Source organism: Scyliorhinus canicula, chromosome 4 (genome assembly GCF_902713615.1).
Source record: "Scyliorhinus canicula chromosome 4, sScyCan1.1, whole genome shotgun sequence".
Taxonomy (NCBI): domain Eukaryota; kingdom Metazoa; phylum Chordata; class Chondrichthyes; order Carcharhiniformes; family Scyliorhinidae; genus Scyliorhinus; species Scyliorhinus canicula.
This window is the reverse complement of record NC_052149.1, coordinates 49,088,685-49,109,223: the sequence shown is the minus strand read 5'-3', so window position 1 is coordinate 49,109,223 and position 20,539 is coordinate 49,088,685. Positions and strand designations below refer to the sequence as shown.

Here is a 20,539-nt window from a genome sequence, read left to right as displayed (position 1 = left end):
CAGTTGGCATCTTTTCCCTCAGCCGCCCCGCAAGACGTGGCGGCTTGATCTTGCGGGGTGGCGGAGGGAAAAGAGTGCGTCCGTTATGGACGCATGGCCCCCTTGGCATGGCCAAATGGGCATCTGGCGCCTGTTTCACAATGGCAGCAAGCAGGTGTGTTTGCTGCTGTGTTGAAACGGGCGCGAAGGCCCGGCCGCTCGGCCCATCGGCGAGCGGCGATTCGTGGCGTGGGTCGGGCATGGGGGGGGGGAGAATAGCGGGAGGGCGTGAGAAATGTCGGGGCCCTCCCGCTATTCTCCCACCCGGCGTGGGGGGGTGGAGAATTGCGCCCGGTCTTTCAACACTGAGTAATGCTGCCTTCATTGTGGCATCCAGAAGCATCAGAAAAGCACCCCTTATTGCAATAATACAAGATTTCTCTATTTCTATTCCTAATATCACGTGTTCTCATGAAATTGCCATCTTGGTTTCAATTAGTAGTAAATCTGGGCAGTTTTGGATGCTATCAAAACCTGAATTGGTGCTGTCCAAGCCCGGTTAACATGCTACCTTTACAGCCAGTGTCTATCTGAACATTTTACAGATTTCTATCACTTATACTTTGTGAATGTTTTCTTGGCTTTGCAGAATTGTTGTAGGAAAGATAGTAAAGTTCTAAACCAAATTAAAAATCAATCGTGCATGGACAATGCCTTGAGGCACCTCTTGCATTTGGAAGCACAATGAACATTTTGCACATGATTGATTATTATTGGGTGCATTCAACTGAATATCTGCCTTGCTGTTCCCTCGGTGGGAAACGGTTTCAAAAAGGTGTGTTTTGTCAGGTTTTACTGAAAAATATTGCAATTCCTGTGAGAGAAATATAACATTCACATATTACTGTAGTGAGTAAGATGGATATTTAACAATAATTAAGAATCTGAAAGAGGTTCACACACCTCACAAATCACAAGGATAAATCATGAATGGTTTTTTGAACCCTCAGGTCAGATTGTGACGTTGAAGCCACTCCTACATATCCCTTACTTCTATATTATACCAGTGAACCCTCTGGCATTGCTGACTCTCAGAGAATACTCTCTTTTTCAGTGACACTGCTGAGCGCCATTAGCAGCTGTGTCTTCCCCCAAAATGGGCACAAAGCTAAGTGTTGCCCGTGGGGGGGGGGGGAGAGGGTCATGCCTGGGCATTTCTCTGGCACTGCCCCCGGCACAGGTTGGCACTGCCAGGTTGGCATTTCCCTATTTGAACTGCCAAACATAGCAATGCTAATTTGGCAGTGTCAACCTGTGCCAGCGGGCAGTGCCAGGGCGAGCCTCGTGGGAGCTCCATGGGAGGGGGGTTCCATTAATGTGTGGTGAGGGGAAGTAGGAAGAGAGTGGGCAGTGAGGAGCCAATATGCAGGCCATGAGGGGAGTGTGCACTAGACGGGGAGGGGTAGGAGAAATGCTGGCTATATTTCTGCAATACTTGGGGGGGGGGGGGGGGGGAGCACCCGATGATTGTTGGTGGCGGGGGGGGGGAGCATCCGTTGAGATTGTTGGGAGCCTGCGAGGTTTGCCTGGGGGTTGTGGCAGCCCCCGATACCTTTGTGGTGGGGCTGTAGGCCATTCAGTTTCACCTCTGATCTCTGTGGTGTCGGATGCCGGCTCTGTCAATCCCTGTCCCACCAGAGTGATGATGTAAACACCGCCCATTATTTTTTCTCTTTATAAAGGCTCAAGATCTGGAGTGAAAATTGGTGTGTACAACTGGAGTGCTACACACCAGTTTTCAGCCTGAGCCTGACACTTTGAGAAAATTGGGTAAGGTTCCGCCCTCTGATAAATTTTGGGAGAAGTCCATGCCGGGTGTGATTGTGTGATACACTGGAAGGGAGGTGCCAGTGCTATGAAGCAACAGTGCTAACCACGATGCTACCGTGCCGCCCATCAGACACAGTAAAATAAAACAAAGTAAAAATAAACAGACAAGCAATTGCTTTGGAGCTGTAAAAGTCCCCTTTCTACATTGTCAAGGTTGGAAATGGACCACTCAAGGAGTTAAGAGCTGAGATATTGATATTTAATCACATTTGGCTATCACAGTGGCTAACAGAATACAAGGAATTAATTGTCTCACCTGTTGAAGGCCACTGTTGATCTATAAAGCTTCTAACAACAGGTGCGAGAGAATTCCACTTCCAGAGGGGGGTCAATGACTGTGCAGTTTGAAAGCCAGTCACGTGACAGTAGACATCTTTGCTGCCAAGTGTCGAAAGGCAGCACGAGCTGTTAAAATCAAACGAAGAAACATCTGAAGGCAGCAACAAAGCTGCGGGTCTCTCTTTCTCTGTCAGCTAAAGTGAAATCTGCCTGCTTGTATCACACTCGGGACAAAAGACAGAAAAATTCTGGAGATTAACAAACAAGGACTTCCATTGAAGGGACTTCCTCAGTTATCAACAACAGTGAAGGACTCATAATCTGTGAACACTCGTCAAATCTTAATTTGGCCAAAAATTAACTGTGTGTGTGTGTGTGTGTGTCGCAATGGTCTGGACATGTGTTTACCTTTTCAAATATTTTTATGTCTTTACCTGGGTGGATTTTTCACAAAATAAAAGCTAACAATAAAAGCTCAATGTTTAAACTCAAGAAAGCCTGTCAGACTGAATACTTTGCACTCACTATGTAAATGGTTAAGTGCATGCACAGAATTAGCTGTTCATCCTTAGAAATTTCAAATTATCCTGTTAGAATTAATCAAGGAATGGGATTCCTTGCACCCATCCTCACCTGGATGTAAAAGTGAAGGTGTATCCATTATAGAGTGGATGTAGTGTCGTTTTGCATTGTATTTTCAAAGGAAAAACAGGAAAACGTACTTTTCTTTGCAAGATTCTGAGTGTGGACTTTAAGACTTATTATTTTACTTTCGGGTGCACAAGTCTGCTCAGACCAACGTCAGGAGGAAAAAGTCTGAAATATCTGCATCAAGAAGTGTTAATTGGGGTTATTCTGACTTTGCATGATTGTATAAAAGTGGATGATAGTACATACAATGGGATTCCATAATTGGCGTCACTATTTTTATATGGTTGCTCAAAGTTATCCGCAGTGAATGGAAAAACAATTTAAACATGTTCCAGTAAGTCCCCTGTATCACGTTTATTTGTGCCAAAACCCACCAGTTACTCCTTAGGTTCATTTTTATCCTGGAGGACGCATTGAGGGTTAGATGGAAAATGGGGAAGGAGACCATTGACAAAAGCGTCAGACGGGGCATGAATAAACTGTCAGTATGAGGTGGAGAGGAGCAGAAAAAGCAACAATGGGGTCATGAGCAGATGGAGTGAGCTATTAAGGGATGTGGAGGATGATGCTCCCGTGTTGCAAGACCAAGTTCAACTGTTCCTTTCAAATTTTGATGGAAAAGTTATACTGCTGTGTTCAGAGTGCTGATTCATTATCGGAGCATGCCCGGTTATCAGTTCTGTAGATCTGCGCTGAAAGGGACTGTCAATGATTAAAGGATTTAGGCTGTATGTTCAGTAACAGATTGAATTGCTATGTGGCTGTAGTGTAGATCTGACTTTCTGCTAATTCTATACATTTCAGTGTATCTCTGACAAGGACGTAACTTATTTATACATGCCAACAGGTTCAGTTTGCTCTGTTATAAGTAATGCTATTGTGACCATGACTAAGTCTGAATCTAGCTTGTGTTCCTGAGGAATCTGATTGCCTTCAGATATCTGCAGCAAACTGATACCCGAGATTGTTGGGGTCCCAGAATTCCATGTAAGTTCCACTGTTTTCCTGATGGTTAGGGGGTGCCCACGACAAGGACAAGAACTCCCTAAGCTAGATATTCTTGCTACAGTGGCTCAGTGCAGACTCAGCCGCCTGGATTTTACTGGCCGACAGGAGATGGGCTCAGAGGCGGAGAGCTGGCTGATGTGGGTCTGCAGCTGCCAGGGCATTTTCTATCGATGGAACTGGCAGGTGGGCAGCAAATCACTGTAAAGAGACCCAAATGTGGGCTATATTATGGCGCTGTCAGCTAAATGTTGGTGGCCTTCCTATGGCAGCTTGGGGGTTGGGGAGTTGAGGGATAGGCCGAATGGCCCAAAGAGAAGGTCACAAATAGTGAAGGCAGTTCCCATGGCCCCATCAATCTCCCCACAGGGGTTCCCCTCCAACATTTGGCCCTATGATTTTTTAAAAAGTTTTGTTTTTAAACTTGCCTGGTCCAGCTACCGATGTTCCCTGCATACCTCAGCAGTGGCCATGTTCCCCTGTGGCACTGATGAAGCTTCAGGGCTACAGGCCCTCTGTTTGGGCTCTCAGCATTGGGAGCTTGTCGACCGCCTTTAATTGGATGGTGGGCCTGCAGTTGGTCAAAATTACCTGTGGTAAAATTCCTGAGGAAATCCTCCGACCAGTATGTGTGGGCTCGGCATTGTACTGTGACGTTGGGGGTCTAACATCCACTGTGAAATTCAGGCCAGTGTTTCAGTGACAACCTGGATGAACTAAATGCAAGTGACACCATATGATAGTATGTCAACATTGCATAAATCGGGCAGCACGGTGGCGCAGTGGGTTAACACTGAGGCCTCACGGCGCCGAGGTCCTGGGTTCGATCCCGGCTCTGGGTCACTGTCCATGTGGAGTTTGTACATTCTCCCCGTGTTTGCGTGGGTTTTGCCCCCACAACCCAAAACAAATGTGCAAGCTAGGTGGATTGGCCATGCTAAATTGCCCCTTAATTGGAAAGAATGAATTGGGTACTCTAAAAAAAATTTTTTTTTAAACATTGCATAAATCTTTACTTTATTATTCCCAAGAGTGTCCAGTTTGAATGACTTTTTCTGTCTTTCTCTGTTTTGCTAATATAACGATGTATTTTCACAGCACACTTTGGCATATTAACAATGCTCTGAAAATTTAGTAAGTATGTGGATTGCAACCCTTCAGTGCTAATGTGCAGCACAGTAGCATAGTGGTTAGCACAATTGCTTCACAGCCCCAGGGTCCCAGGTTCGATTCCCAGCTTGGGTCACTGTCTGTGCGGAGTCTGCACATTCTCCCTGTGGGTGCATGGGTTTCCTACGGGTGCTCCAGTTTCCTCCCACAGTCCGAAGATGTGCAGGTTAGGTGGATTGGCCATTCTAAATTGCCCTTAGTATCCAAAATTGCCCTTCGTGTTGGGTGGGGTTGCTGGGTTATGGGGATAGCGTGGAGATGTGGGCCTGGGTAGGGTGCTGTTTCTAAGAGCCGGTGCAGACTCGATGGGCCGAATGGCCTCCTTCTGTACTGTAAATTCTATGACTAATTGGCATTAATGCTCGTATTCATAAAGCTATTGCAGATCTTAAAAAATATGCGTGGTAGGAAAGACTTGCATTACATAAGCACCTTATCATATCTCGGAAATCTCCTAATGTTTTTCAAATAAACTAACTCCTTTGACGTTGAGCGGCTGTTAAACTTTGCTACAGTTTGTCTGCCAAATTTTCCACCTGTAACCACATGTACCTGTGAAAAATCACATTTTCATAGATTTCGAATGGAGCCCTAATTGCGATGCAGCAAGGAGGGAAGGGACCCTAGACTTGATGTTGCGGGTGAAGGGAATGGTAATGCAAGGAGTTTTCTGCTTCTGTCCATCAGCTGAAATGCTGCTCCCAAAGTGAAAGTGTTTCATGCACAAGGTCAGATAATATTTCATTCAATAGCACAATAGTTATTCACCTCAGCAAACAGGTAGAGAAACAAAACAAATATTTTCACAGTTGCAATCTTGAGGATGAATTTTAAATTAACATTGTCGAAGCCCTTGTGCTGGAACAAAATCCTTGCAATACTAATGACACCATTAAACCTCTTCAGTAAGGCTATAATGTTTTTGATGATGCACAATTGCACACCCATGATGTCAAAGAAGTTGTTTTACCAGCACACTAAGTCAAATGCCATACTTCAGAACGTGCTCCAGACATCTCGCATTATCCCCTCATTATCCAGCCACCGGGGATGGTTAATGTGTGGCACATCGCTTCTATTTTTGTCAGCTTGACTTTTTCATCTCAAAAATACTCTCCCTTGTGTCATTTAGCATTCTTCCTCGTCTCGTCTTCCAACTCACTTATCGCCCATTCGTCCCTTATTCAGTACATGGCTGGGTTTTTAGTGATGCCATTTGTGCCAATTGTTGAATAGCTAGAATTCCACCCGGTTTAGAATCATAGGATACAACTTAACTTTGCATTCCTCTCCTGAGAAAACATTTTGCTTTCATCAGTTTGTGGTGCTCCAACGTGTACCCTGATCAAGAACTGTAGAAACAAAGTAGCAAGGCTAAGTATCAACTAACTATTGGATGTGAATCTCCGGCTCTTCAATGAGAAGTGGATCAAGCGGTTACATTTCTGAGCTGTCTTATGTATTATGAACCAATAGCTGTCCCAATTGTAGGTCCAGGCAAGTTAAGTTGCTTATTTAAAAGTTGCGGGATGACCCGATAGGAAGTGAAGTAACCTGACAGGAAGTGGGGCAGATTCAAGTACCTGGCAGTTCTGATGCATTAAATTCATGATTACGCTTTAACCTCGGAGATAGGCAAACTAAATATCATTTTACCCTAAGTCGGACAATGAAAGCCGCAACAGCCGACAAGACTGTGCTGCCGACAACAGACATGCAATAAGAAAGCATAGGAATTATGCTAATCTATCTGGTTTCTAACCCCTTTCATTATGTTACAGATATGGCAGCTGTTGATATCGATCAATATGACATCCACATCATTGCTGATGCACTGAAGCATTACTTACGAGGGTTGTCTTCACCTGTGATTCCGCCAGCTATTTACAGTGAGCTGGTCTACACTGCCCAAGGTAAAATGCTGCAGATGGCTTCCGATTAGTACCATTCCTTAAATAAGAATATGTTCTAAAATGCACACTAGCCTGATAACATTTTGTTCTGCTTTTGGAAACGTTCAATCATCTTTCATCCTGTTTTAAAATTAAAATAAAATCAGTGTTTGAAAGTGTAGTCCACAATACATAGACACAGAGTAGCGATCCTGGGGGAACTAACGGACAAAACCCAGCTCCCAATAGGTAACAAGCTTTGCTACATGCAACTAAGGAACTTACTCCACAAGGAGACTGCAACGATCCCCTAGCTACCCAGACACACTCTACTGGACAGACTACTGGCATCGGATAACTGCGTTAACATGTACGGACGACTGCTAGAGGAGGTAAGGGGACCGCTGGATGAGACACGGGAAAATGCTGGAAGAGGTAGGCCCAGGTATAGGGGGAGGACTCTGGATTGAAACACTGCATAGGATGAACTCCACCTCCTCATGCACAGGGATGAGCCTAACGCAGCCAAAGGTAGCGCACAGGGTATACTTGACCAGAATATATATGAGCAGGTTCTACCCAGAGGTGGAAGGCAAATGTGAACGGTGCCACATATTCTGGTCTTGCCCCAGACTTGTCGGGTACTCGACTGCCTTTTTCGAGGCCATGTCTGAGATTGTGGGAATGAGGGTGGAGCCGTGCCCACTAGTGGCGGTCTTTGGATTATCAGAACAGCCAGAGCTCTTTACGGGGAGAGGGGCAGATGCCCTAGCCTTTGCCTCCCTGATTGCTCTACAGAGCTCCTGCTTGACTGGAGGTCAGCAACGCCACCCAAGGCCGCAGACTGTCCGTCCAACTTAGCAGAATTCCTTAAATTGAAAAAGATAAAATTCACCATCAGAGGATCAGAGAACGGCCTCCGGAACACGTGGAAGCAAATTACTAACCTGTTTAAAGTCCTGTTCATGACTGGCAACCAACAAGGGAGAGGGGGAGGTTCAAGGTGGGGGGAAGAGGGACCGAAACAGACAAAGGAAGAACAGAAGGGGGATAAGAGAAGGGAAGACCCTAGAGTACAGGGGAAGCAGGGCAGAGGAACCAAAGGGCAGGGAAGGAAGGAGAGCCCATGGGTGTGGCCATGGCAACAACAACGGGATACATCTAGGTTGCCGCAAACATGCCCATGGTATGTTTTAATGCCATGGATCCGCTAGTAAATAGCCAAATAATACAGTTGGAGTAACCGATCACTGGGAGCCCAATCCTAACAGGCCTCATAGCTTTATATATGTTTCATATGTATTCACACCCTATTACTCTCTTTTCCCTTTATTCGTTTTATTTTTCTGTGTATATTTTTTGTCTTTCCGTTTGCAATATTGTTACAAGCAAATGCAAAAAACAACAAAAATATATTTTTTTAAAACAAAATGTTGAGCACATAAAGTGCAGCGGTTCAGGAAGGCAACGTACCAACACCTTCTCAAGGGCAATTAGGGATAGGCAATGGATGCTGGCCTAGCCAGTCACACCCACATCCCATGAATGATTTCTAAAAAAAAACTATAGTCTTCAGGACAAACATTCGGAATCATTCGCTTATTAAAATCAAACATAATCGCAACATTGATACTAAAACTAATTTATTGTTGCTTTTTAATAACTAAATTACAAGATATAGGATTTGCTGATCATTCCAATCCAGTTTTTAAGATGCTGATGTATAGTAGCATTATTTTTCCAGTCCTGGATCCAACGTCTGGGCTAATCATCTGCGACATGCATCGCCTCAATCTTCATAAAATATTACTGAAGTAATAAAGATATCAATCAACTCCTAAGAATATTATAGACGGTATATGTGCAATTGGAGCAGGTCAAAATGTTCAACATTGATCCAAAGGAAAACCCTTGCTGAATCTAATAGCTTCAATAAAGCTAAGAGATTTCTATGGTTTGAATGGATATTTGAACACCAGCAAATGGCATCTTGGCAGTTTCCATCCTCCACAGGGAAGGAGATACCGGCCAGAAATTCACCCCCGAACCCTACTAATAGTTTCCTATAGTTTCTCCAGCTGGAAATTGGAGAACTTGTGTGAACATGTCAGCTGCCTATACCGCTGCCCATGTGTGTTTGTGGCACAGAGAGATTGACTCGCGTCAAGGTACAGCAAACATTTCACACGAAAAAATGGTCAAAAATATTCTTGAGATATACACAGTTGATGAAAAATAAATACGGTTCATATCACCATTCAATCGAATTTATAGTTCAAAATGATTCAAATCGGGTTGATTTCTGAATTCTAAAAATTAACCCTGTTTGAATTTAGATGTGCCTGTCCCTTTAATTGCATAAACAGAAATAGTGGGCGAGATTCAATTAAATGGGAACATTGTCCCATAGCGCCGAGAAACACATGGCTATACAATGCCACTCGCATTAAATTGGGGCCTCAGAAGGGAACAAGCGGCCGAGGCCGCACATAGACCCGTTTTCTACACTGAGGACCTCTGCTGGCCCCTCAGTATACAGACATCAGGATGCCATTTTTAAATGGTGTCCTAATCTCTGAAGCCCCGACATGACCCCGACCACCTGCAAGGGTCGCTGCACCCCCCAACCTTCCAGCAGGGCATTCCCAGCCCAATTGCACCTACACAAAAAATGCCAGCTTGACACCTTCGTAGTGGCCCTGACAGCTGGACTGCCACCTGGGCATCCTGGCACTGTCAGGGTGCCACCCAAGCACCTGGCAGTGCCAGGGTACCACCCTACCCAAAGGACATGCACCTGGGCCCCCTATCCCCTGGGAGCCCCACACCAGTGCCATTCCATCTGGTCCCCGTTTGTGGAGCCCAGTGCTAATTGACACTCAGCTGAAACCTCCAAGGCAAAGGGGAGATCTTAATGCCTTGGGTACCTTGGGAAACTGCACATTAGAGTGGGTCTAGCTGTCTTTCTCTATTATGCAGGTTTGCTAAAAAGTGATCTCGCCCACAATAGGCTGAATTTACATTGCAACGTCTCTCGAGATTGCATTAGATCCCGCGAGGTGTTGCGAGCTGTGTAGATCCCGCGAACGGAGTCCCCTGGCTTTTATTGGTCATGTTGCTCCATGGCAAGCTTCTTTTCAAATGCAGCATGGCCATCGGATTCAACAGGAGTCTTGCCCACCGGTTGGAGAACAATAGGGAACCCGGTTAGTTCTATGGGGGAAGGCCCTTCGGATACTTAAGTGACCACTTGTTGGGCCTTTCCAGCCTGCCAAAAGTTGCCAGCTAATTGGAGGCTGGCAACTGTCCATTGCTGCTCGTACCAGTGGGAATAGTGGCAGCTGACCACAGTGCACCCACCAGAGGTCCAGGATGACATGGAATTCTGGGCCAAATGTGAGTGAAGGTGGAATGGGGTTCGCATGATCAGGATCACGGGGGAGGGGTGATTGGTGGTAAGAGTAGCGGTTTGACTTTCAGCGGCCCTCCCACTTCCCAATATCGAGTTCCACAATAAGGACGATGGTCCCCCCCACACAGGCGTCTAGAAAATCTGCCAGCTTTATCAGGCCTCGCTCTAACACTGTGAAGGTGTTAAAACACCACCACTGATTTCTTTTTTTCCAGAGGGGCTCAAGATCTAGACTAAAATCTCAGCTGTGCAGCTGGAGAGCTGCACACCGGTTTTCAGTCAGAGCCTGACACTCTGGAAAAAAATGTGGGAAAATTCCACCCCCTGTTTCTGAAAGGTATTCTCATTTCTTCTAATCATCGGTATTTGGTATTTATAACTGAAGCCAAGATATTAAGTTAGCTGTAGTGAGAAAAAAACAGGTATGGCAGCTTATCTTTTATGGACCAGATGCGTAACAATTTACTGAAAGGTGTATAGATAATTGATACTGATAACAGGCATTATATCACACGCATGAGTAGAATCAAGTGACCTTTTTTTAATCAGAGACTCATAATGCTATCGGGTTGGGCAATGTAACAAAAGGGAGTTTGTAGTTTTAGTGATCATTCATTCTGTATAAATATTACACACATAATAAACTTGTTGAATGCACAATCTGATAGTGGAACTAATCTCAATTATAAAATGGGCGAACTTTTATTATACTCGACTTTGGTGCTTGAGTTACAACAAAGAGCAACTTTATTTGTTGTGAAGTTGTTTATGTCGTTGACAGATGAATCTTTAAATCCTCTTGCTGCTTCAGTAGGCCCATGGCAGTATTTGTGTTAGTTTTCACCGTAATGCCACAATCTCATCGTATTCATCTCTGCCCACCCTTGTTTTGGAAAAAGTGCAAGTTAATTGCATTACTTGTCATTAGGCTGGTCTAAACACTGGCTGAGGGTAAGGCAATGATGTTCTCAACCATTGATAACCCATTACATTCACTAAGCTGTCACTGGAAGAGATATGGCAGTATTGTCCCTGCCTATAATAACACACCCAACATAAATCACCATGTTAAGAAAAGTGCAAAGCAGGAAAATGATTGGAGAGAAAAGAAGGGTATTAAGACATATGAAGGGATAATGTGGTTATTATTAGCCTTAAAGTCATAGAATCCCTACAGTGCAGAAGGAGGCCACTCGGCCTATCGAGTCTATACCGACCCGCTGAAAGAACACTCTTTCTAGGCCGAATTCCCCACCCTATCCCCATAACACCACCTAGGGACAGTTTAGCATTGCCAATCCATCTAACCTGCCCATCTTTGGACTGTGGGAGGAAACCGGAGCACCCAGAGGAAACCCACGCAAACATGGAAAGAATGTGCAAAGTCCACACAGACAGTCACCCGAGGTTGGAATCGAACCCAGGCCTCTGGCGCTACGAGGCAACCACTGTGCCACCGTGCCGCCATTTGTGTTTGTTATTCCACACGATCACTATGGAGCCCATTGCTACTAGTTCAAATGAATTACAATTGTATCTTAATCTTAATTGTGTGCATAACAGATGCTTTTAGAACAACTGAAAGGTGCTAATCTTGGTATTCAGGTGACAGTTACAAATCTGATCATTTATGGCATCTGAATCCTTTATTTTCCTGCTTTACATTAGGCATCAATTACAATATGTTGAATCACAATAGGCAGAAGTGTAATCAACAGTTCTTACCATTAAAAATCTCTTGGCAGGAAAATCCTGTAGGAGTTTTTTAATTTGGTGAGTTCGCTTGCAGCTGCGAGAAAATGTTAACTCCAGCTGGGATATATTTAGTTCTGCGTGTAAGGTAAAGCAATAATATTGTTACAAAATGGCCATAAATCTCCCTCGTTCAGACCCTGAGTGAAAGGTACACCATGGTTCACAAACCTGTATCTCAGCATTCTGTGGAACTCAGGCTTTGGAGTTACTGAATGTAAAACAATTGTATACACACTGTGGAATAAATGAGGATTTCAACTCCACTGCATGTGCACATGTTGTTCGTGCTTTCACTTGCCCGTTCCGGAACATTGGAATTTAGTTTGAGGTAGATTTTAGTTTGAGTTCATTCTTGTTCTGGGGGCCTAAAAGAACAATTGATGAATTTAACATGGGGAGCAATGCCTGAGTGTATTGGACACAGATCAGCTCAGTGTACGTTGGTATCCTTTGCTTCTGGTTTTATCTAAAAATTGGGTGCAACACATACTCGTTCCTGCCCCGTTCTGTCTTTAGCTTTGCATATATTTAGAAACCAAATAGACAACCAGGACACATGAGCTGTAATGGAATCTGACTTATTTTGCCTGAATGCTGAACAAGAATTTGTGCTAGCTTTCTTAAGATTTGGCATTTGCATCAAAGAACTTTTAAAATCCGCAAGTTGAATTTTCCAGCCATCCAGCCAGCGGGATCCTCCGGCACCGCCGGCAAACAACTTAAAACGCTCTTGACATTGGCACAACCAGAACATCCCGTCACTGGCCAATGGCAAGCTGCCCATCCCTGGAAAATACAGCCCGAAGGGGTACAAAATCCCGTCCATAATGTGAGCAGCCTATTCAGACTATTAAGTCAGCTCATTCCCGAGTCCAAATATGATTTTTCCGTTTTGGATTTCTTTTCCACATCACTTCCTCCTTTCCTACTTCAAGGAATGTGCATTTCCTTCACTGGCTTCCCTGAAAAATACAATGACTGAGTAAATCTTCTCTAGAACCCTCAATCTTCTCAACATAATATTGATACCATTTTATTAGAAAGGTACCAATTGACCTCTAATCTAATACCTTCTCTGGAGCTAATCCACTATTCCGTTGGATAATTCAAATCCCCTATCTTGCTCATGAATTTTATGTATATTATAGCTCAGTCCTCTAATTCTATATTAATTGCCCCCCCACTCCCCAGACTATTTATTTCTATCTGCTCCATGCTAGACTGATCTCCCTTCAACCCTCTTTTTTCCAATGAGTATTTCTTTATAACTTAATACCCCTAAGTTTGGGATTCGTTTTCTTTAAACCTTTCTTGCTGTACTTGTATGCTTTTCAGAGTAAAATGACCAAAGCTGCATTGCAAACTCCAAAAATAGCCCCGCCAATGATTTGTGCAATGTCAGTGTATCTCATTCTGACTTGTAGCCCAATGTTGTCCAGATACACCCGAGTACCTGATTTGTCTTATTAATAGCTGCCTCACACCGACCAGATGCTGTCAACAAAGTGTAATATAGCAGAGCATTAAGTTCTAGGCTGTTGTACTTTCACAATATTTCACACAGAACTATACATGGTTATAAACTCACAGTAAGATTTAGTTTCCAGGGTTTTCTAGAGAAGCAAGTAATGAAATTATGAAATAATATCTCTACCCAGAAGGGCTATTTAGATTTATATAGCTATTACAGCCAGAAACTAGGGCTGCAACTAACTCAGAGCAAGATTCTTTCAAGATAAGAAACACAGGAACTTGTCAGCTCATGAGTAAAAGAGGCTTTATCCAGCTGTCTGCAATCTATCATTGATCCTATTCGTACACCTAGAATAATTTTGTTGCTAAGTGCAAATTGAAACAGCTGGATTAGTTCACACTTTTATGTGTTGTGACAACTGAGGAACTAGCTGGAAGATGATGTGGAGAACAAAGAAAAGTACAGCACAGGAACAGGCCCTTCAGCCCTCCAAGCCTGTGCCGACCATGCTGCCTGTCTAAACTAAAATCTTCTACAATTCTGAGGTCCATAGTCCTCTACTCCCATCCTATTCATGTATTTGTCAAGATGCTCCTTAAACATCACTATCGTCCCTGCTTCCACCACCTCCTCCGGCAGCGAGTTCCAGGCACCCTTTACCCTTTATGTAAAAAAACTTGCCTCGTATATCTCCTCTAAACCTTTCCCCTCGCAACTTAAATCTATGCCCCCTAGTAATTGACCCCTCTAACCTGGGAAAAAGTTTCTGTCTATCCACCCTGTCTATGCCCCTCATAACTTTGTAGACCTCTATCAGGTCGCCTTTCATCCTCTGTTGTTCCAGTGAGAACAAACCAAGTTTATTCAACCTCTCCTCATAGCTAATGCCCTCCATACCAGGCAACATCCTGGTAAATCTCTTCTGCACCCTCTCTAAAGCCTCCACTTCCTTCTGGTAGTGTGGCGACCAGAATTGAACACGATACTCTAAGTGTGACTGAACTAAGGTTCTATACAGCTGCAACATGACTTGCCAATTTTTATACTCAGTACTCCGATCAATGAAGGCAAGCATGCCGTATACCTTCTTGACTACCTTCTCCACCTGTGTTGCCCCTTTCAGTGACCTGCAGTGCATTCCAATAGAGGAGGAGGAGGACAGTCTATCCTGAGCAATACCTCAGGCTTTGCAGAAGCTGTCAACAGGGAGCATTGGTGTGGACTGGGAGCTGGTTGCCCATGAGGTGTCTTAGGAGTAGAATCACCAGACTAGGGACGTGGTTTACCGGCTGGGTTCTGCCGGAACCTGACCCCTTCCAATTCTGTTGGCTTTACTTTCGTGTCTTTAGTTCTGAAAGGCTCAATTGTCTCCTGCAGGAGATTTCTCTCTCCCTCAGCTCTCTGCACCTGTGCTGAATTCTGTTGGTTTTTCCCAGCTATACCAGTCTCTCTGGATTGTCTTGAACTCATAAATAGATACATACATAGAAGATAGGAGCAGGAGGAGGCCTTTTGGTCCTTCGAGCCTGCTTCGCCAATTATCACGATCATGGCTGATCATCAACTCAACAAGCCTAATCCTTCTTTCTCCCCATAAATCCCATTCGCCCGAAGTGTTATATCTAGGTGCCTCTTGAATATATTCAATGTTTTAGCATCAACTACTTCCTGTGGCAATATATTTCACAGCCCCATCACTGACAACACCCCCTCCAACAGCGAGGAGAGTGGTGCCACCAGAATAGTCGGGAAAACCTTCTTCGCGAATTCCCACACCTGCATATACCTAAAAACTTTCCCTCGCGGGATCCCAAACTTCTTCCCCAACTCCTCCAAACTCGCAAATCGCCCATCTAGAAATAAGTCCTTCACTTCCATCACCTCTCACTCCTCCCATCCCCGAAACCTGGCATCCAACCTCGCTGGCACAAACCCATGATTCCCTCGGTATCCATGTTGACCCTGCCTCGTAAGGTGCTGCCGAAAATGCCTCCATATTCTCAACATGGCCATCACTACTGGACTCCCTGAGTATTTCCCTGGGGAAAACGGGAGTGGAGCCGTTGCCAGCACCCCCAACCCTTACCCCTTACAAGAGCCTGTCTCCACCTTTACCCATAAAGCCTCCGGCTCCCTGCTCCATCCCTGCACCTTCTTCGTGTTCGCTACCCAATAATAATACATCAGGTTTGGAAGGGCCGCCTGACTGCCGCCCTCTCTGAAGCACCATCCTCCTAATCCTTGCCACCTTGCCTGCCACACAAATGACTGAAATTGAAATAAAAACCTGATCACCTGCACCCGGCCTGCCATTTCAGTAGGACCGCCTTGACCCTACCCACCAGACTCGTGAAATTCAACTTATGGAGTGGGGCCCAGTCCCGGCCCACTGCCTGCCGAAATGGCAACCCCCGGAGAAGGCACTACCAAACACACGCTCATTTCCAGATTGTAACCTGAAAACACCCCAAAAATCCTAAGCACCCCCACCGAAGAACCCAAGTTGGAGATATACAACAACTCATCATCAGCATACAGAGACACTCTATCTTCCACCAACACCCTTCTCCCCTGAACAACCCCTTCCATTTATGTGAGCACCTCAGCGCAATGGCAACGGGCTCTATCGCCAATGCAAACCAAAGTGGGTACATGGGACACCCCTGCCTCATTCCCCTGTGTAACGGAAAATACCCAAACTCGTGTCGTTAATGCTCACAATTGCCTTTGGTTCCTTATACCATAATCCATATCACAACTTAGGCCCAATCCAACCTCTCCAAAGCTGCAAACAAATAACTCCACTCAACGTGATCAAACGCCTTCTCTGCATCCAGCACCACCATCAACTCTGACTCCCTCCCGGAGAAAGTACCACATTTAACAGACGCCGCACGTTCAATGACAACTGCCTGCCGTTTACAAACCCCCATCTGATCTTCCCCAATCAACTTCGGGGGAACTCTCTAGCCTAAGCTACATCACCTTAGCCAAAAGCTTTGCATCCACATTGGCAGATATATTGGCCTATACAACCCACACTCCACCAGGTCCTTTCCCTTTTTTCGCCAACATTAGCTGTGCCAACTTATCCAGAAATATTTTATAAAATTGCGCTGGGAACCCATCCGGCCCTGGTGCCTTACTCGTCTGCATCTTCTCTATTGCTGCCGGAACCTCTTCCATCTCCACTGGCTCTTCCAGCCCTGCCCTCTCCCCCTCACCTACTCTCCAACCACCCAAACCAAATTCCTCATGTCCGACTCATCCTCTGGGGCCTCTGACCTATATGACTATTTATAAAACTTCTCAAATGGCTTGTTCAGCTGCTACAGCGCCACCACCACCACCCATCCCGGACTCAAACAATTTCTCTCTCAGATGCCTATAGGCCAGCCAGCAAGTAACTAGCCTTCTCCTCTTACTCAAAGCAGCCCTCTTTGCCTGCCTTCACTTTCCTGTGGACAGAAGGTCAAAACTTGCCTGTAATTCCTTTCTCCTCACCAGAAGATCCGGGGAGGGATCCTTCTTCCATCCACTTCTAAAATGTCTTCTCCCAGCCTCTACTGCTCCTCTCTTGTCTCCCTGTACACCCGAGCCTTAAACAAGATTATCTTGCCCGTTACCGCCGCCTTCAACGCCTCTGTGGTGAACAAAGGGCCCCTCCCCTCCACCGACCGCAACACGTATATTCTCAGTGTGGTCGATGAGTACTCCAGATTCCCCTTCGCCATCCCATGCCCGGATATGATGTCTGCCACTGTCATCAAGGCCCTCAACACAATCTTTGCTCTGTTCGGTTTGCCCGCCTACATCCACTGAGACAGGGGATCCTCATTCATGAGCGATGAGCTGCATCAGTTCCTGCTCAGCAGGGGTATCGCCTCCAGCAGAACGACAAGCTACAACCCCTGGGGAAGCGGGTAGGTAGAGAGGGAGAACGGGACGGTTTGGAGGGCCGTCCAGCTGGCCCTACGTTCCAGGAACCTCCAGGCTCTCGCTGGCAGGAGGTCCTCCCTGATGCACTACACTCCATCCGGTCACTACTGTGCACCGCCACAAATAACACACCCCATGAACATGTTTTTACCTTCCCCAGGAAGTCCACATCCGGGTGTCGCTCCCAACTTGGCTCGCAGCTCCAGGACCGGTCCTGCTCCGTAGGCACGTCCGACTCCACCAGGCGGACCCCTTGGTGGACAGGGTACACTTGCTCCACGCCAACCCCCAGTATTCCTACGTGGAGGTCCCTGATGGCTGCCAAGATACTGTCTCCCTCAGGGACCTGGCACCCTCAGGTTCCACCCAAACACACTTCCCCACCCATGCTCCACCCTCCTGTCCCCCGGCGCTACCAACATTAACCCTACCAGATCCATCCCTCCTTCCCCTGCCCGCGCAAGAGGACGAAGAATATTTCGGCACGCTCCCGGGGTCATCCGACTACTGGCCAGCACCAGCACCACCAGCACCGACATCGGTTACACCAGCACCACCAGCACCGACATCGGTTACACCAGCACCGGCAGCACGGACGTTGCCGCCACCGTTACGTCGCTCCCAGCGAATCGTCAAAGCACCGGATCGACTGAGCCTCTGACGGGCACCGGACCGTCAAAATGGACATTTCTTTTCCTTCCCCACTTATTTTATAAGACACTGTACATAATTTGCAACATTGTATATAGTTCCACACCACCCCCGCCGGACTCATTTTTAACAGGGGGTGAATGTGGTGAACCACTGTGTGCACCTGTGTTACGGGATGTAAGGTAGGACCTGTACTACAGGTTCGCCGGTAGCCCCTGCCGGCTTGCTCCGCCCACTAGGAGCCGTATAAATATGCGTGTCCTCCATTGATCTGCCATTTTGCCAGCTGCAGTAGGAGGATACACATCTGACTGCAATAAAGCCTCAGTTGTACCCAATCTGAGTCTTTGTGCAATTGATCGTGCATCAGCCTCCCACACCATTGATGGCAGAACCTCCCTGTGTCTATTAAACTCCACATAATCCTCAAAGACCCTTCCCAACTTTGCACAAAAATTCGGCTCCACCAACAACCACACATGCAATCTCCAATCGGCCTGTGTGCCAGTCCCTTCTCCAGGACCTCATCCACCAATTGCGAAGCATGGTCCGAGATAACAATTGCCGAGTATTCCATTTTCCTCAATCCTGCCAACAACGCCTTCTCCATAATAAAAAAGACGATCCTGGAGTATACATTGTGTATTGGCGAAAAGAACGAATACTCCCTGTCCCGCAGATTGCAGAAACCTCCATGGGTCTGTCCGCCCAATCTCCTTCATAACTGTAGTCAAAATATTCCCCCCCCCCACCTAAGGGAGTCCGCAAACGCGACTTAGACCTATCTACCTTCAGATTCAGAACCGTATTCAAATCCAATGCCATTACCTTCTCCATCTGAATCCTAATTCTCTTACCCAACTACCTCAGTACTATCACTACCTCCTGGGCCCTGCTATCGAAGCCTGAGTGGAACACCTGACTCACCCAACCCTTCCGAAGCCTCACCTGGTCCTTCACCCTCAAAAGGGTCTCTGGCAGCAGCACCACGTCAGCTTTCAAGCTCTTGGGATCTTAACAGTTGATCTACTTCTCCTGCTGCGTTGAAAAACTAGGCGCCACTTTCCCCTAAAATGCCAAATCCTAATAGATTTCTGGGCCTTCAGTTTAATTTGAATAGAGACTTACGACATCCATAGAATTCCTACAGCACAGAGGAGGTCATTGACCCATCTTGAATGCATCGACCCTCTGAAAGAGCACCCCACGTAGGCCCACTCCCTCGCCCTATCCCCCTAACCCTACCTAATCTTTTTGGACGCTAAAGGGCAATTTAGCATGGCCAAGCCACCTAATTTGCACATCTTTGGACTGTGGGAGGAAACCGGAGCACCCGGAGGAAATCCACTCAGACAGAAGGAGAACGTATAAACTCTAACTTGCCTGTAGTACCTTCTGTGAAGCTTTATGCGTGTATTTTACTCAATGGAGAGACCCAAAAAAGGATAGCTAAAAATAAATTATTTCCTACTCATGCTAGGAATACTATAACAAAGTAACAGTCCAAGTCCCAGCCGAGACCATCCTGAGACTCCTTCCTGGGCCGGCTTTTATCTTGGGGAATTAATGAGCCCGCTGTTGGGCCTCCGCCCCTCAGTGGGGGAACTTGTACTCTATGAGCCCCATGGAGACATCAATTGGGTCGTCCCCGTGGGGGTTATAATAGCATGCTCGCAGTTTTCTTTCATATGGCCTGGCATGCCAGAGTTAAGCATGCAAGGTATGGTCTTGTTAATTTGCTTTGCAGGTTCTTTCTTTTAAAAGTTAGAGATTGATTCTCCTTGTCTTCTCAACTCTCGTATCCTCCGTTCTCACTGTCTTCTTTTTATCTTTTCTTTGCTGATAAGAGCTACCAGACCCAAACTTGATTTGTTTCCGAGGTTTGGAGGTCGCATCGTAGTCATCAGCAATGTCTGCTGCAGCTCTGACAGGGGAACCCCTTTGTTCCGATGTGAGTTTTAAGGCTGTGTCGGAGACAGTTTTTAATTGCCTCTAACAGTACCAGTTCTATTAACCCTTCATAAGCACCGTCTACCTTTAGGCTCAGACACAGCAGGCAAAAGCTAGCTGTACAATTTTTCCGAATTCCAGATAAATCTATGTGGCTTTTCATTGGAATTCCAGAATTGTTGGTTGAATGTCCCTGATACTAGTCCATAGGCACTGAGGGCAGCATCCTTTGTATAACTACCTGGCAGAGATGACAGTAGACAACATCGTGGAAACCGCACAGGTTGTCCCTACCAGCTGACCCTGTATTAGGAGTCTCCAAAATTCTGTTGCTTGATGTAACTGAGTTGCCAGCTTCTCAAAAGCTGTAAAGAAAGTCTCCACATAGAATCATAGAATCACTACAGTGCAGAAGGAGGCCATTCAGTCCAGCGAGTCTGAACCGGCCCTTGGAAAGAGAACCCTACCTAAAACCACGCCCCCCACTCTATT

At 46.0% G+C, this 20,539-nt stretch overlaps 1 protein-coding gene and 1 long non-coding RNA gene across 3 annotated transcripts in view; one reads left to right on the top strand and one right to left on the bottom strand.

Annotated features, from left to right (window-relative positions):
• Window positions 1–20,539, top strand: part of pik3r3b (phosphoinositide-3-kinase, regulatory subunit 3b (gamma)) — a 647,314-nt gene that overhangs the window by 306,163 nt on the left and 320,612 nt on the right. Inside the window, exon 5 of the mRNA XM_038794197.1 lies at window positions 6,756–6,887. Within this exon, the coding sequence (XP_038650125.1) occupies window positions 6,756–6,887 (132 nt within the window). The remainder of the gene's footprint in view (window positions 1–6,755; window positions 6,888–20,539) is intronic.
• LOC119964551 overlaps window positions 1–20,539 on the bottom strand; it is a 304,788-nt gene that overhangs the window by 108,827 nt on the left and 175,422 nt on the right. The gene's annotated exons all lie outside the window — the stretch shown is intronic.